General features: G+C 37.9%; 1 protein-coding gene across 3 annotated transcripts in view; it reads right to left on the minus strand.

Moving 5' to 3' along the window:
* Positions 1-226: 226 nt before the first annotated feature.
* Positions 227-18769, minus strand: part of LOC119416203 (excitatory amino acid transporter 2) — a 25601-nt gene continuing 7058 nt past the window's right edge. The window contains exons 2-12 of one of the 3 annotated variants that reach the window (XM_037683402.1): positions 11297-11392; positions 9409-9548; positions 6280-6432; positions 5754-6004; positions 5020-5167; positions 4569-4695; positions 4133-4366; positions 3811-4005; positions 3000-3134; positions 2638-2902; positions 227-1162 (exon numbers count right to left, since the gene is read on the minus strand). In XM_037683402.1, the coding sequence (XP_037539330.1) occupies positions 1091-1162; positions 2638-2902; positions 3000-3134; positions 3811-4005; positions 4133-4366; positions 4569-4695; positions 5020-5167; positions 5754-6004; positions 6280-6432; positions 9409-9538 (1710 nt within the window). In that variant the 5' untranslated portion in view covers positions 9539-9548; positions 11297-11392 and the 3' untranslated portion in view covers positions 227-1090. The remainder of the gene's footprint in view (positions 1163-2637; positions 2903-2999; positions 3135-3810; positions 4006-4132; positions 4367-4568; positions 4696-5019; positions 5168-5753; positions 6005-6279; positions 6433-9408; positions 9549-11296; positions 11393-18769) is intronic. The other 2 variants (XM_037683403.1, XM_037683404.1) reach the window with 2 other exon arrangements.

Below are 18769 nucleotides of genomic sequence, written 5' to 3' on the forward strand. Positions count from 1 at the left end.
ATTACTTTATTTCATTGGTATCAATAAGTTACTTTGGGAGTAAAGGGGAAAGTGCTCTGTGAAGTTTAATACTTAGAGCAGCGGTTGTCTTTGCATAAGACTGGATGCATTATTTTTGCATCACAGTGTAACATGTGAGGATATGTTGCAAGTGATGAGGCAGTGAACAGCCACACCGATTTAATTAATTTCATATGTTTGGTCCCTTTTATTTACCTTTCTTGGGTTTTATGCTCTCTCACATTACCTGTGGCACAAATAATATAGTTATATCTTAAATTTTATTGACAAGTAAAGCTAAAAAAATAGTTATTTTCTTTTCTTTTTTTTTTATAAAGTCAAAAATCAAAAGGGGAAACGTGTAAATATTGGCTCATGAAGAATAAAGTGTCTTGAAATTTTCACGTAGAGATTGCGTGCATATCAGGAGGATCAGAGTGTTCTGGTCTTGACTGTGATCAGTTCTGATCTGATCGGATCAGTTTTCTGGTGGTCAGAGATGGTGGGTCATGCTTCACTATTGCAGATTAGACAAATGTAGTTACAACTGAAATGAAACTTGGTATTTTGCATGTTGTAATACTGACATGGATGTAAAATAACAGCTATCACAATTAACGGTCTGATTTCCACTCATCCTCTGATGTTAATTATTCACCTTTATTAAACCTGGAAGATAGCCTCAGTGCATCTGTATTATACAGCCACTCTGTCCATTTTAATATAAAAATACAACCAGAACATATTGCTAAAGAAAAGTTCATCTAGCATTTCTTTTTTTCTCCCCTCTGTCCCTTCCCCAAGCCTTGAAGTATGTTGTGCAAGTATCTGCTACACAGGGTATGACTGCGCTCTAACAGGTGAGGTATAAATCTGGCATCAGTTCACGGTTAAGTGAATTAGTAAAACACATCAGTCAGGTAGACAAATGCAAAATGTTTTAAAAAGACTAATAATAATAAAAAAAAGGAAACTACATAAAAAAAATTAGTAGTTCTGTTCATGTGACATTTCATTCACTCTTTTTTTTTTTAAATCACCAGATAGGACAGCTTGTGGAGCCCAGGAGCAGGGGATCTCTGTGCTGCCATTAATCTTGTTTCCATGGTTCCTCCTCGACCAGCGTGCACTCTGCAGCAGAGCCGTTCGTGGCTGAGGTTACCTGTAAGCAGTTAGCAGCCAGATCTAAACAAGTGCTCCAAGGTACGGGTAAAAAAAAAATGCTTGAAGAATGAAGATATTTGTGAAAACGTTGGCTCTCAGCAGTGACCCAAGATTGTCAAAAGCTTAGAAAAAGGTATTTTGGCAAAAACGCTTTATGTGATTTTCTTATGAGTACAATGATTTAAACTCAATTTAAATATATAGATCTTTGTTTGGCTGATTACTGATTTTGGCGCTGTTAAAATTTGGCAACGGCTAAAAACTCAGCTTCTTAGGTATCACTGCATTTTACACAACGTGCAAAATCATGGCAGAATACAGGAGCGACTGGACAACCAACGACGGCTTATGGTTAAGGACGATTTTCTGTCACTGACCTGGGAACAAACCACAAATTCATGATGATCACAGATGCAACACAACGTAAAGTAAATACAAATAAATAAATAAACAGTACAAAATATGCACAGTACTCAAAACAAGGTACAATCTACAGAATGGCGTTGTTACGTTTTAGCTTTTTTTTTTTGCAAGCGTTCTACAGCTGAGTGCAAAAGGGGTTAGAAACAAAAGCCACAAAATTATAAAGCAAATCGACAAAAACAAAAAGACAAAATAAATCAGAAGACTTCTGGAAATAGCAAACTGTTGTGTTTCATTTAAATGTAAATGCTCATTAATATTTTAAAACTCTGCAATGAGAGTATAGTTATAGTTGTTACTCATGTAACAGGTTGATGGTGTTGCTTAGCAACAACTTTCATTATTTAATAAATGTATAGACTCATCCTTTTTTAGTTGGATGTGTGCACCTGGAACAAGCTATTTGAACATATTTAAAAACATATATATATATGTTTTTAAATAATATTCTATGTTGTTTTACTTTATGAAAACTTGGCTTCATCTCTTGGTTTTGCGCCATATTTTTCACAATAAACCGAAATAGATGCTGTCAGAATGTTAAAACCTGGAGAGAAAATATCTCAGTGAAAGTGTGGTAGAGAGGTGTGTGTTAGGAACATGTGAAGTGTAAAATAGCTGCAACACCTCTGTCTGCATTGTTAATCCAAGTGCAAATGAGTAACAAACGCATCAGACTTCGAAATTCAGCCGTATCTTTAGACAGACTGGAACAAGCTCCATCAAATGTTAAGCTGAACAAAAGTTAATGATAACATCTTAGAAGCAAAGCTGCTGCATCTTTATATTTAATATGGAGCTGTTGAACAGTTTTCCAGCCTTGATTAAAAATTTGGCTGTTTATTTAACACAATAGGTGCTATTCCAGAAGAGTGATTACATGCCGTGCGACTGTTTTTCTCTCGGTTCACTTGTGAAACAAACAGCAGGTGCAATTACATCACAGTGCACAAACAGTGTAAAGCAAACAGAATGAGGAAAAAGATGCCGGGTGATCATGCAACAACAGGGTTATACTGAAGTCTCTATGTCCGGAAGCATTAATTGTACCTTGCATTCATCTACTAAGACAGAATTGTTAGCTGAGGCAGTAGCGGTTGTGGAAGCAGTCGGGGTTAAAACGCACTGGTTGGAATTGTTTTCATGGTGGTTCTTCATGTCATCATAATAGGCCTGGGTCTTTGTCATCATTTCAATGTCGTCCGATTTAGCCATGTGCGCGTCCAGCTCGTCCAACTCTGCTTTTGACAGGTGGTACACAATCCCTGCACCGTAGGAGTCACCCACTACATTCACTGAGGTCCTGAATCGATCCCTGAAGCAAGAGAAAACACATTTTTAAAAGTTTTAACAGAAAAAAGTACTTGATAGAACTCTTTAAACAAATGTAGTGTGCAACCACTTAGACTCACAGCAGCCAGTCGACAGCAACCAGCAGACTGATATCCTGGGTTGGCAGGCCAACAGCAGTTAGGATCAACAGCATAGTCACCAGGCCGGCACTGGGAATACTGGCTGCCCCAACACTGGCTAAGGTAGCTGTCAGACTGAAATGTAGCATTAAAATACATAGTCACAGTCACATTTTTCAGATCTACCACATCTAACAAGCTCTTTCACGTCTCCATTATACATCTAAAATCAATCATTTATATGAAACTGGTGCACCTCACACTCATAGATACTGATATATCCATCCTCTGCTTTGCTTTAGAATGAAATGGGTCCAGAAGAGTGGGTCCCTGTTGTGGGAAACTAGATGTTTAATTTGAGGGTTCATTGATTTATGTGCCATAAAAATGTCAGTGTGAGGGTCATCTATCGTCAGCTCGCTCTGTTATGAGAAGAGCGTTTGGCACAGACTGATGACAAAAAGCATTCAGTTGCTGTTTGTCTTCCTGCTTAGCATGAGGCACGACACTGCTGCAGCTTCCTCATGCTGGTTTGTTTCTTTCACTGTTTATTTTTTCTGAAGTGTCTGGTTTAGACCACACAGGCAGATTTACTGGTAAATGCCTTTACTGATGAGTTTGAGATCTTTCATCAAGTGCTAGTTATGCTAAACAGCAGTTACGTGACCTCTTTTAAATCGGGACATCATACATTTGTTTCTGCCTTAACACTGTGTTGATACATATATTTAATTAAAAGACAATGCGTGCTTCACTGTACAACTAATGGAAGTAAAAGTATGCCTGTTGGAAAGACAGTTTTTTTTCTGACCTGACTGTGACAATTTGACCAGGGTCAAGTATGACACCGTTCATCTGAGCAATAAAAATGGCAGCTACAGCTTCATATAAAGCAGTTCCATCCATATTGATGGTGGCACCAACTGGGAGCACAAAACGAGTGACTCTTTTGTCGATACCCAAATTCTCCTCCAGGCAGCGGAAGGTGACAGGCAGTGTACCAGCACTGGTAACAGAAGAAAAACGAAAAATAATTACTATATATTCATATTGTATAGTGTAACATTAGGTAGCAACACACTGGTTTAACCATTCAGTAATTTATTTATCTAATAATATATTCTGAAGCTGACCTGGAGGCTGTCCCAAGAGCAGTGATCCAGGCCTGGAAGACGCCCAGAAAAAAGGTGAAGGGGTTTTTCCTGGTGATAACAAAGTAAATACTGGGCAGGAAGATGGCTCCGTGGATGATTAGGCCAACAATCACAGTCACCATGTACATGCCAAGCTGCCTGGCCACCACCTCCAAGTCTTTGATGGAGATGATCTTGCCACAAATCAGACAAGCAATACCAAAGGGAGAGTACCTTTAGGGGAGATAAATTATAGATTAAGACTGCTGGGAAAATGCAAACTAAATAAATCATTTTGTTTTAATGAAATCCACACTATATGTTTTTAAACATAATGTTCATTGAGAAATAGTTAGACAAAAAGCAAAATACAAAATGACATAAACAAGCTAACTGGGTTTCAAGTGAGTGAAGGATAGTCACAAATGATACTAACCACATAATCATGATGACAAGTTTCATCACAATCTCATTGAGGATATTGAAGAAGTCAATCATGAGTCTGGCTTTCTCTCCCATCTTCCCCATGCAGATGCCAAATGCAATAAAGAAACCGATCAAACCTGGGACAGAAAATTGTAACTGTATCAGAATTTGTGTAGGAGAGTTAAAAGGTGAATGTTAGGGGCATTAGAAAGCAGCATATTAAACTATGATTTAAACATCTTAACATTTATCAATGATAACATGACCAACCCCATTTTATATAAATGTCACAACAGCAACAGACATTACATTCAGCTGACTGCATGTCAAGAAAAGGACCGGTCTTATATCAATGTTTAGCTTTGTGACATTTGGGGTATGATTGCTATAGCTGATGTTAGCAATTAGCTACAGTTGGTTTGATCCGATTAGAGGTGTGGACTCAATAGTGTGACACATACCCAAAACATTCATGCCACTTTTGAACTGCAGTGACTTCTTGATGACATATTGAGGTTCCTTGGTAATGTTAGCCACAAGGCCCTCCACACTGGTGGCATTAACGTCCTCTTCAATAGCAACTTCAACTTTCTTTGTGACTGTTTGAATCTGAAAGAAAAAAGTGACAGAATTGTTCAACTATGACATTTATCAAAGGTATGTGCATTTCCACCATGAAACTTTTCTTTCTTGAAAAATGTTCCACTCTAAAGCACACTTCATAATTGTTTCCAAACACTCAGATTTGGTATAGTCTCAAATTTATTGATAGAGTTCATGTAAAATGATGTGGTAAACTCATGACAACACCTTTTTTTTTCCCCCTTCTTTCCGCTGCTCCCTTCGTCAGGGGTCCCCACAGTTAACTAACTTGGCACATGTTTTTATGCCGGATGCCCTTCCTGACACAACCACAGACCACCAGAGCAGAGGGCTGCCATCTAGGGTGCCCAGGGTAGCAGATGCTGGGGGTTAAGGGCCTGAAGTGGGGCAAATCTGGGTGGAGGCAGGTGTGGATCTTTCACCTTTCCCAGCCACATTTTGATGGTCCAGGGAGTTGGATCTGCAACTTTCCAGTCACAGGACTATTTTCTCTAACCTTTGCACCACCATTCCCCGTTAAACTCGTGACAAGACCTGATCCTTTTAAATTATCAATAAAAGTATAAAGAGTCATTTTTTTTTCTGTCCTTACCTGCTGGAAACAGGCCTGCACCAGGTTTTCTGGGAAAAGGTTTCTGATCAGATCAAAGAAGGCATCCAAGCTGGACACGTCTTCGTTTTCCTCTCCTTCGCCCAGATTCTCTTTCAGTTTGGGGTTGCCAGGGTGGATGACTAACACCAGGATGACTCCCAGGACAGCAGCAATTACAGTGGTTGTCATGTAGTACACCATAGCTCTGGTGCCCAGGCGACCACTAGATTTGGCGTCCAGACCGGACAGACCTGCATCCAAAACAAGCAAGCGCATGTTTACCTGGTAATGTCTAGCTGACAGAAAATGTTGACTCAATACTGAGAGAATGATGGGTGATTTCATAGAACATCAGTGGAATTATGTAACAGTGTTCAGTCATGTACGTCATAGCAGCACTACAGCTAAAGAAATGTAGCTGATGAAATTCAGTTGCACCATTAAATAAATATATAAACTGCTTGCTTTTCTAAAGTGCATTGACAAAATATTCTACATGTATATGATTAAGATCATCCTACTGTACCTGTGATTAAACTGGAAATGATGAGTGGCAAGATCAACATCTTCAGCATCCTCATCAGAATATCTCCAGGAAAAGCGATCACCATGACAATGTCTGGGTGGATGGGAGAAGCAACGCGAAGCAACATCCCTGCTACAGCTCCCAAGATCACACCTGAGTGGAAAAAAGGTCAAAATTGTATATATTTTTTTTTTTAACTGAGTACATGTACATCTTAACTTAAAACAGCCATTTATAATTGGTCACAGCAGTTCAGGGATATGTACATGTTTAAAGAGGACAGTGGATTTTAAGGATAGCACAAAAAAACTTCCAAAAGAAAATAAAGTTCATGAAGGATTCAGATCCGATTTTAAGTTAGGGAGACCATTTTCATTTTTAAATGAATTTTCTAATTAAACAAAGATCCAGAGTGATTAAAAAAAAAGCATAATAAGACCAAACATCTTGCTTTGACTTGTATAAATAACATTGTTCTGGAAGTCTTGGGGTGTATACAGATGCAACTTTGCTGATGTGCCATACTTTTAGATAGATGTTTCCTGGAAGCACTTTCAAAGAAACTGTGTTTGTCTTGTTTTAATATTGGTAGTGGAACCATGTTGAGTCTGTGATTTCTCTGACTATGATCTGACCTCTGGGTGAACTTGCTTGAACATCCACTCTTAGAAATATTAACACGTTTCTTACTTGTGAATAATTGATCTTACTGCAGGATGAGAGCCTTCAGATGACTGATAGGCAGCAACAATTACCTAATTAAAATTATTTATAATGTCTTTCCTCTTTGGCATTGTGTCACACCTGAATGATGCATAGCAAATTTCATGAAGTACTCAATTTTACTGATAATCCATAAATTCTATACCTATTTAATATAAATTAAATCTGAGCTTCCTGCAGCACACAATTACTCTCAAAACATAAAGTTGACATGTGTAGCCTGGCCTCAGCCAACACCAGGCTCACCAGTTGGTCTTTGTTTTCAAAAGCCAGAGAAAACTCAAACATCCTGCTGAGGTTTTAAATCCACTAATAAGCATTATGCAGATTAATTATTTCTATCCTTATGTCTACCAACATCCAGTGGACACCCTGAGCTTCTGGATGACACGCCATTTACCTTCTCAAGGCCCTTTTTTCCCCGTTTTCTTTCAGGCCTTTATCTCTTAAATGACAGATCAGCAGTGATCACATTGGCTAAATTATTTTGTCTGACTGATGTGAGATGTGTAATACCCTCAAAAAACCATTTATTTAAACAATTTAAACATGCAGATGTAAATGGAAGTGCCAGGTACTAAATGTAAAACTGAAGGAGCAATATAATTATCAGCAACAGCATTGTATAAACAGTGGATTTTTATTTTTATGACTTTGTCCTTCGTGCATTTCTTTCTCTTCTCAAATTCTGTCACTACTTCTCACTATTTCCTTTGTTTGCTCTTAAATCTACTTTACAATATATTTTCCTCACATCAGGTCCATATTTATTGTTTATAAGAGCCAACCTGTATTAGTTAATCACTCCACTCAGAGTGGCTTCTCATTGGCTTCTCAGATCACACTGTTGATTGGTTCTCAAACTATCTCACAGGTCGGAGGCAATGTGTTCGACATAACGGTACTTCATCTAACTACCTAATGGTTACTAATGGTGTGCCACAAGGCTCTGTTTTAGGTCCCACTCTTTTTATCCATCCATCCATTCAAAACATTCCTGACGCATCCTTGCATCTCTGTACCGACGATACTGTTGTTTATTGCCGAGGTTTTCCAGGTTCTACAGTCTGCATTTGACATCATTCAGTCTGACTTATTCTATCTCAAACTGGTGCTAAATGCTGATAAAACCAAAGGGATTTTGTTTTCAAACAGAAAGTATGTAAAAGCAGTTCTTCCTCCCATCTCATCTATAAATGTTTTTCCTACTGAGTTTGTGGATTCTTACAATTACTTGGGCATTTTGGTTGATTCTCATCTCTTTTAAACCACATATTGAAAACTTGATAAAAACACTGAAATTAAAACTGGATTTATTTTTCAGAAATAGCTCTTGCTGAACTCTGAATGCCAGAAAATGCTTTGTAACCGCTACTTTACTACCGGCCACTGACTATGGTGACATTATTTACATGAATGCCCCTCCAGCTTCTTGCAGATGTTGGATGCTGTCTACCATGGCACGCTAAGAATCATTACTGGTTGTAACTACCGAACCCACCACTGCACCCTGTACTCATTAGTCAGTTGCTCACCATTATCTACAGATAGGCTCTCTCTCTGGTTCATTTTCATCTATAAATCACTCATTGGTCTGCTACCTTCTTATTTCTCCTCCCATGTGTCACGTCGTCAGTGCGGTTACAACATGCGCTCTCAGGCCATCATTACCTGCAGCGTTCCCTCAGTGCAGACTGAACTTGGCAAAAGGCCTTTTCTTACTTTGCTCCTGCAACCTGGAACACCTTGCAACAGGAACTGAAACTGTCCACCTTAATTTCTTTAGGGTATTTTAAACATTTGATAAGGTCAATAGAAACATCAATGCTAATATCGTTTTTAGTATTTTACCTTGTTTCACGATGCCTGATTTATTGTTTTATACACTACTCTTATTTTAACTGCATTTTTACTGTAGTTTATTATTATTATTTATTTATATTTTTGTCTGTACTTTATATATTCTGTCTGGAACAGGTCCCTCAAATGAGTCCTCATGGCTCAATGAGACTAGCCTGTATAAATAAAGGTTGAATGAATGAAAAGAATAGCTCAAGCTTTCTGTTACTCTTGAAATTCTCATTGTTGGACAAGTTTTGCACTGTTGCTGTTGTTGCCTTCTGCCTGGCACAGCAACATGGATTCTATTTTTTTTTTATCCCTACTTATTTTGTACATAAATCTAAAATGCATAATTTGTGGGGAATTTTTTTTCATAGCAACAGGTGGCACTGTCCTGAGGAGGGTCAGAACACACAGTCATCATGCTGTCTGGTACACTGAGCACAGATGACACATATTACCATCAAGCTGCAGAGGTGATCTCAGAGTGAACAGGAATCTGAGAATTGCTCTGCTTTTTCATTACACAGTGTGATGAAATATGGTGATGATGAAGTTACTTACCGAGGACAGTGAGTGTGAGCAGAAGGTTCTTGAACATCTTGGAGCATAGCTGGGCACATTTTGACTGGGGTCGGGCTTCAATGGGCTCCAGGTGACTCTCGTGCATCCTCACCTCCACTTGTTTAGGCATACTGTTAGCACTGTTGCAAGAAAAAGCAAAAACAGAGCTTTTTATTAAATAAATAAAGCACCAAGCCATACAATTCCTCTTTGGTAACTGTAATTTTCCAAAATATTATGTCTTTGGTTGTCATTTGCATCCTCTCTAACAAAAAAGAAGGCTTTGTTACTTCAGTAAGAAGAAACAATCACTTATCATTAATCCTAGATAATAGTTTGTTGTTACTGAAAACATATAGAGTTTAAAGAAGGAGCAGAGTGAAAAAGCGTTACTAAGCTGTCTGACACTGTACAAGAGATGCGAGATATGTGCTCAGAAAAGTGCAACCTTTGACAATGGTTGAGGAGACATTTATCATTTAAAGCCTGTTTATTTAAAGCTAATGACATATATAAACTTTGGTACAGAATATCTTAATGTGTATCTGAAAAGGCTGCTGTTTTGTTCATTGTCTTGGTTGATGTTGCACTCATTTCTACAATCCACAGAGAAAGCAGACTTTTAGTTTTAAAAAATGTGGTCAATTTTCTAATAACATGCACTAAACAATTGAAAATTAAATTGTAAACCTACAAATTTAAGCTACAGGCATTAAGCGGACGTTGTGTATGAGTACATGAGAATAGAAATATGGATGCTTGTGATTCTAACTGAAGACAAATACCAACTCATAAGAATAGCTAACCAAAATATTAAACAAAAAATATGACAAATTAACAAAAGAATTTTAAGTAAACAAATAAAAGTTGTTTACATTGCAGTATTTTCAAATCAAACATCCAATTGTAGAAATAAGAAATGGTATATTTAATTTGATATATACTGATAGTCCTTTCCATGCAAAATAAAAACAATTCTTGCAGAACTTTAAATGGGTTATTGTAATTTTTTTTTAAGAAAAGCCAGACATCTATCAGTATTTATGACAGATATATATATATATATATATATATATACTGTATATATAAAGCTCCATTCCAAAGGAACCAGATAGTCTCAAAAGTACTACAGATACATCCTCTTCCTGAGGTAAAATAGAAAATTTTTGATATAAAAATAATTTACATGTTCCTTATTTGAGTCTGTTTTTTTATTTATTCATTTAATATAATATGGTTCTTAGTATTTTTTATTTATTTTTATTTTTTTGTGTGTGTGTATGTGTGGTATTGTTCTCAAACCCGCTTTGGGCGACTTTAAAATCTAAATACGTTTTCATTTTTTTTTCTTTTTAAAAATGTAACTGTTTAATTTACTTATTTAACTTTTTATTTACTTATTTTGCAAAATATTGTTTTTTGCCAAGTTGTTTTCTGTTTGTTTGTTTGTTTGTTTGTTTTGTTTTATGAGTTTGGTCAAGTTAAATCAAATCTGCATCTAAGGACCCAAAGCTTTTCATGATGTTATGTGGTCACTGATGACAAAAACACAACAGAAACACGGTTCCCATATTTACACACACTTCTCTGAGCTTTGTGTACAAAAGCTTTGAAAACCTGACTATAAGAAGACCATCTGGTCCGCCTGCAGGTCCACAGATGCACCAATCCTATCTCAGCTTATTAATTTCAAATCAAATTGTACATTACAAAAACACATTTTTTTATTGTAACTGTCTTATATTTCATTTTAAACAAAAGCTGAAAAGAAAGACATGAACATGTGAAAGATAATAAATAAATGTTAGCACGTACAAAGTAAGCCAACTTCATACAGTAAAAGTGATGAATGTTAATAATGGAATCTCCTATTTTTGCTCACGCTTACGTTATATTTAGCTCAGAAATAGGAAGCAGGCGATTTTCTGTCAAGATCCTCTCATTAGCACCTCTCGCTCCAAGTCAGAGACAAATTAGTGTGGGTCTGAGGAGATAAATGAGAAAAATAGAGCACATAGCTTTAGCAAAAGCTGCTTGAATCCCCTTTACTTCTAAACAAAAGAACAAAGCGATGTGGTGATGTTTGTCGGGTAGGTTACAGGATAAGTTTACACAATATGCATAATTTTAGCTTTGATTAACATTAAATCAGCTCAATGCCTGAGAAAATGGTTCTGTGCATCCACAAACTTTTCAATGACCACTAAGTTAAATGGTTCTGAGCCACCTAATATAGAAAATGTGACTAAAATTAGTGAAAATTAATTGACTTTCTTTAACTTCAATTCAATTCGCCCAAAGTGTTTGGTTGAAAAGCACAAATAACTCAGGCCTTTGAAAAATGCACAGACACAGTGTTTCTTTACTTCATATAAATATTATATTGTGGTAATTGCTTTTGAGATTAGTTGAAATAGTTATTAACAAATGCTGATTTTGTTTTAGAGTTTGCTGCTAAGAAGTTAAGCAAATATCTTTTAACTGCACCTATCCAGGTTATATGCAAATAAACTTAAAACATTTTCATTCTTTTAAGTTACAATTTCTCATTTAATGACTGATAAGACTAGAGAAAACCCCTCCTATTTTAACCATATAATTTATTAAAGTAAACCATTCAAACAAAACAAACATGCTTAGTCAATATGTATGACTTTCAAACATAAAAATAAAAATAACAATTCAAAACAATAAGTATATGATGTCTAAAAGCACTTACTTCATTCCTGCTGTGGTGGAGGTCAGAGCTATATACATTGACTAGAACTAAATCTGTGAACTTTGGTAAATGAAAGTAATTCAGCAGAGGAAAGCATCAGCTGGATCATAAATGCTCCATCCAAAAGTTTGTTCCAGGTGTCAAAGACACTGAAAACATCAAAGTTCTGCTGACGGCTCGCCACACTGAGTCCTCCACCAACTCCAAAGTATCCAGAGAGGAGCGGAGTCAAAGCGGTCCGGACACCAGAACCAGTCACAGACTCAACCTGAGCTGCTCCATCCTGATGGCTCTACACCCCCCCCCCCCCCTCCCCACCTCTCCAGCCCCCACCACTTGACTTGACCAGCACGTGAGTACACACACATCCAACAAACCTGAGAGTAAAGTAAATAATCAACTCAACAACTTGAGGGAGGGGACAGTATATGAGTCTAATTATCAAATCTTTCAGGGACCCTCCATGCCCTGGACTCTGGAGTCGCACAAACACTGTGAACACCCAGACTTCCAGCTTCCATGGACAACATAAGAGAGGTCAGGCTGAGGAAGCTGAGCATGATGATGCTCACTTATTGCACATTGTGGACAGTAGGACGTCGCAAGCAAGATTTTTACAGAAACGAGAACGAACAAGTGAATGATGAACAGATGATTTAATAATCATATGCTTTCTTGAGCTCTAATGTCTTGATGTATAATAAATGCAGTTTTCTGCTTACTGTACATGGGAGACCACTTGTTTCAAGTACTTAAATAATACAAGCAACGCATCCTATTGTACTTTCTGTCTCACACACATACAGATACAGAGTTCTGTAATCCAAGTGTTGGATACAACTCATCAAGTGCATTAAACTCCAAAGCACAACCTATACGTGATTCATGGGAGGATGTTGTCACGCTGATTTCCCCTCAGTCTCCCAGCAGCATGAGACTTCACATCGTATTGAGCAGTGCACATTATTCTAATTGGGGAAATGTGTTGGAAAGCTATTTCCTCTTCAAACAAATGAGCAATTGCACAACAAAAGCCAGAGGAATGCCATCTCTTTCTGCAACGGTTGTGTCATGAGAAATCATTCATCCTAAATCCTTTGACACCTCATACTCATTCCAAGGGCTCTTGGATGGAAAGAGGTGCATTTTTGAGATGACAGCAAGGGACTGGGACAGAGAAGAAGGGGTTACAGGAGAGAGGAAGAGGGACATTGAAGGGGAAGAGGGTATTGGGGTCACACTAGCACCTCTCAGCCAAGAGAGGGGCCTGTGAGGGGAAGGCTAAGGCAGCCATCCCTGCTCTTGGCTGGCACCATGTGAAGCTCTCTGCATCCTCTCTCTCCATTCTGAGGGGCTTTGTTTCACACGCAAACAGTGGCAGTGGCCCTTACTCACCCGGCCAAGCGCTGCATCCAAACTGGCAGCAACGAGAAAAGACGGGAGGGGGGCTCGAACGGGAGGGAGAGCAAGGGCATAGTGAGAAGGGAGGGTAATGGACATGTCCAGAACGCCAGTTCTTTCAGACCACTGATGTCATGCCTCTGCCCACCGTGGGAGAGCAGCGGAGGGACCAAGGCACCCCTTTCTCTTTCCCCTTTCCACAGTCTCTCCCAGGATGAATGAATCTTTCAGAAGCGGCAGCTCATTGTGTCCCATAATCGACGACGATTATCCCAATTTTATGCAGCCTTCCCAGTGCGAGGAGGTTCCCTGAGTGCTGGCATTGAAGGCCACTGCGATGCAGAAAAGACCACAAGGGGTTGTCCTAGCAACACTCTGTGGCTTAGTGAGAAGGAGCTGAAGGAAAGAGGAAGCTCACAGCCACACATACCCAGCATGCAAACACAGACTGCACAAACATCACTTGTAGATGCTAAATGTCTTACGCTGGTCAAAAGACCAATTTAATTTTCTCCTCACTAAATGAGTGCCTATTTAAAAAGCAAAAAGCATTGCAATATTTAAATTGTTTTATTTGACAGAATACTTTAAAGAAGAGCATCTTTGGTCTTGTACTGTTGCATAATTAGTGAACGACTGTCACATGTTAGCATACGGTGTCACTCTAGCGTTCACAACATGTGATTACATAATAACCAACAAGTGGGAATCAGTGGCAGCTTGTTCAGGTTTTTAGGATTGCACAGACAGACATGTAAATGAGGTTACAAGTTTCCCACTGGTCTCTCAAGGGGCCCAATCTCATGACTGATGCATCACAAAATACTGTGAGGTAAAGACAACTGGATCTGGGCCATGTACCGGATATGTCTACCCCTCAAACACCCTGGGCCTCACAACCACTTGCATTACAGTGGGAAGAAATTAATTTGCACATATTGTCTGCACAGAAGCTTTAAACCCTCTTAAACACACACATACGCACACACACTCGAGACTGGTCCCAATAGGATTCATTCAACAAACACTTTTCAGGTTGTACTGTGCATAGGAAGTGAGAGAAATATTCCAGCTTTTAAAGAAAGTAAAGCTTTGGTACTCTGCACTTAACCACTCATCTCTCGCTTTAAGTTGGGATGACTATCTCAGCTGATAGAAACAGAGCAGTGTCTACATCAAAAGAAAAAGTCCAACTGGTGAGAAAACAATTACAAACAATGTACAGATTCAGTAGCAAACTGCAGCTCTGTCTTTCCAGAATCAGAATAAGCTTTATTATCATTGTATTGAAGTATAGCGAGATTATATTCTGTACAGTCATCCAAAAGATGGGCGGAGTGTACGTGGCTGCAGCTCCTAGGAGCACGACCCCTTATTCTTTAGATAGAAAAGGGGGAAAACCATGAGGATGGTGGGTATTAAAAAAAGATCTCTTCACACCTTGTCCTGGTCAGGACACGATTTAAGACATTTAAAAAATCTACCAGCAAGCACATTTATAGACACATTACAAAGGCATCTGATAACTAGATGGTGAGATTTGTTCATGAAACACTTCCATATAGCACCATAGTCCTGATAAGATGTTAATGTGTCAGCCGGTACAGCTCTGATAAGCGTTCACAGAAGTTCTCGGTGAAGTTTTCCTATCATTCTGTCAATTTTATTCAATATATTTCAATCCTCTCTCAGTAGGTGTGCATATTCATGTGATCAGTGATCTTTTCTTTGCGTAAACTTTTATGGATCTAAGTACAGAAACTCATGTTGGTCCCATACAAACATCTGCACAGACTGTACCCAAACCTTCTTTTAAAAGTGGATGCAAAGGGTCACTTATAGTGGCACACTAGAAAACTCTATTGAATGACTTCCAAGTGGACCCTGGAGTGTGAGTAAAATCTGATCAAAGCCTGGCAAAGGGCCAGAGAAAACTGCAAACTGTGAGTGAAGCAGATTTTTACTGATATTCACCCGTCAGTTTCATGCTGACACAATGTTTTCAGACTGAATTAAAAAACTAAACAATGGGAGAGTACGAGACGTATTTGGATAGACATTTAAAAATGAATGCTTTATAGTACCGCTTTGATTTTACCAATATAGCTGAATTTCGTCTCAATACTGTAAAATGGAAACATTTTTAGCATGCTCTTAATAACACTGTGTTGCAGTTGAGAAATGTTTTTTTTAATTTTTTAATTTTTTTTATGTTAGGTGAAACAATGAATGTGAAAATACCAGCCAAATAGAAACCATATTATGGAGAACAAACAGCTTATAGCTCTGCAACAGTTTTAACCACAGTCTTACCAATTATCATTGATAAAGATAATATTGTATTCCTACAATCGTTCCAAAGAGGTGTACTTGTAAAACCTTTTTTTTATAAATGACAGGACCTTCAGCTCAGCCATGCTGAAGTGAAATGGTGTTAAGCATCATGGTCAGAGACAGTTTCAGATCTAGTGTCTCTGATAACCAATTTACAGTGTATGGCAACATTGGCAAGCATCACGAGAAGCTGATGCTTTTATTGCAACTTGCATTTAAATATTTTAATAATTTTATTGATTAAATGAAGATATAATGTTAGGCCACATTTTCTTGGCACAATTATTTATTAGAGGAGTTGGCGGGAGAGAGGGTGGACCCCGGAGACCATCTTATCACTAGCAAACTGTGGGAGTGTGCTGCTTGTGGGACTCAGTTTGTCTGGTGGCTCCTCAGGTTAAAGAAGTCCTTTAAATGAAGGACGAAACGTCTCAGAAAAAAAAAAAAAAAAAAAGAAAGAAAGAAACTGTCCAGATGACTTGACTGAACATTGTTGGATTTTTACCTGTATTACTGAGCATGAAATTTGGTATAATGTAATTTATTTGTGGAGTTATACATGAAAAGACTGCACTTGGAGTTTCTTTTTTAAATTATTTAAATTCACTACCCTTCAACATCCATTTGTTTGTTTTTTGGCTTTTATATTTTGAATTCTGTCATACTTCATGTTTTAGGATTTTTATCTACGATAACTACGATGTTTTCAGCAGCATCCGATGGGGTGCTATGGATTGTCTAGTATCCCATATCTCCACTTCCCGTTACTTATCTTCAGCTTTTAAAATAAAATGTTGGCCACAAAAAAAAAAAGAATGGTGTCACATTTTCCCCACTACATTCCCATACCTTCACCATTAGATGAGAGGTTACCAATCACTACATACGCATTCACCTGCCCTTCCTCTCTTGCCTGAGCACTTGCTGTTTATGAAATAGGGCGCTGTTGCTCTACTATTATTAGCATTGGCACATCTGTTCAACAGAAATTGCTGTGCGGGACCGAAGTGACTGACAACTTCAGTCCGATCCCCGAAGGAGCTCATTAAATCAGTCAGCGAGGCAGGACCACCACACCCCTTTCTGCTACTGTCACTATACACCGTGCCCACTATGCTGCTGACAGGGGAATGATGGGATGTGGGTGGTGGGTGCTGAGGCTTGGAGAAGTGAAACAGCAAGAATACATTGCAAAGAAAAGATGAAAAAAAGAGTTAGGCAAGAAATCTGTGGAAGGATAGCGTGAGTATAAACCGTAGACAAAAGAACAGAGTTGTAAACTGGTGAAACAAAGAGTGTAGGTGTGTTAGGTGAAGCTACACAAAGAGCTTCAGTGTTGTCAGGTTATCTGTGAATATGTAAAAAGTTGACACCTGTGTTAGACAGCTGGCCCAATATAATGGGATTACTGCCCAAATCTCGTTTCATACATCACTAAACTCTTCTGATACACTCTCAAATACAAATACACATTTATTACAACACATTAACAGTCAGAAAGTGTCTTCCTAACACATCTCACACCCCATACTCGCATTCCTGTACACATTATTGTAGCTGTAGACACAAAAACACGCATGATATGTCATCTGTAATTTTAGCTCCTAGACTTACGTTATTTGAGGTGGAGTGGTGGGGCTGTGGTCTCACTCAGAGTTTATTATAAAAAGATTGAGGCGAGTGTATGTTCTCTCACTAATTAAACACTGGAGTCTGTAGGGACTGAGCGCAGCCAGAAGCAATGTCCATGGCCTGCTTTCCTCACACCACCCCACAGTGTCAAGAGAAAGGCCATCACTGCACATGCACACGCAGATAAATAAACCTAATAAACCTACATTAAAGCATGCACACACACAAACCTGACATATTGCTAATATTTATACTATTGTTGTGGCTTTAATATACTTGTAATCAACAGAACAAGAACAAGATGTACCAATGATGAAACTGAAGTCTTGAGTTATTTATTTATCTTCCAGCACCTTATCATCGGTTTATAAATTTAAAAGAAAATGTTAAAGTGGTATGTTATGTGCTGTCATGTGATTGGAAAGTTTCTAAGCAACTGTATGAATTGTGCAATGGATTGTATTTAACACAACTTTATGCTAATGCGAAACAAAAATCCTTTAGTGATTTAAAACACAATTCAGACCTTTTTGATGTTTATTAAAACTGACTGGTTTTGCATGAATCAATTCAAAGTAGGTCTTTGGTTCATTTGGTTCTTTATGTATTAAAAAGTGTCTACTGACTGGATCATATTCTATTTAAATTACTGTAAATTACACCTCAAAGCATGGGTGATTGCTACAGTTATGTTATCATCTATACCGGGGGTGCACAAACATTTTGAGTTCAGAGATCCCTTACAGGGGAGAAATAGTTTGAGGGACTCTCTCATAACCCTCATGTTTATTAGATCATTTTCTTCAGTTTGTCTTTTTAATTCAATGGAAATATTTGTGTAACATAAAAACTTAAGACCTATTCTTTTATAGTGTTAATACACTTTTTTTTACTTTTCAACATGGGGTATTTCATTTCATTCAACATAAACTTAATTTACAAAGATTTTCATCTCATCTTCTAAAAATTGCAGTTTTGAGGAAATTAACAGCATCAAGAACACTTTAAAACTTTACCTATTCACATAACGAACATTATATTACATTATAATTACAACTTCATCAAATAATTACATAAAACGATTTACATGAAACTGAATAGAATCATAACAGCAGTAGTCATATCAAGTAATAGGGCAATTTGTAAACTGATCGTTGTCAGAATGCAAATAGCAGGCAGGCCTGGGGGGTGAGTGCTTCCTCAGAAAATTTTGAATTAAGTAGATGCGATTTTCTGCATTTTGATGTATTTTAATGGGTTGTTAAACTTCTACAT

The sequence above is a fragment of the Nematolebias whitei genome, chromosome 10 (assembly GCF_014905685.2).
Source record: "Nematolebias whitei isolate Nwh7 chromosome 10, NemWhi1, whole genome shotgun sequence".
Taxonomy (NCBI): Eukaryota; Metazoa; Chordata; class Actinopteri; order Cyprinodontiformes; family Rivulidae; genus Nematolebias; species Nematolebias whitei.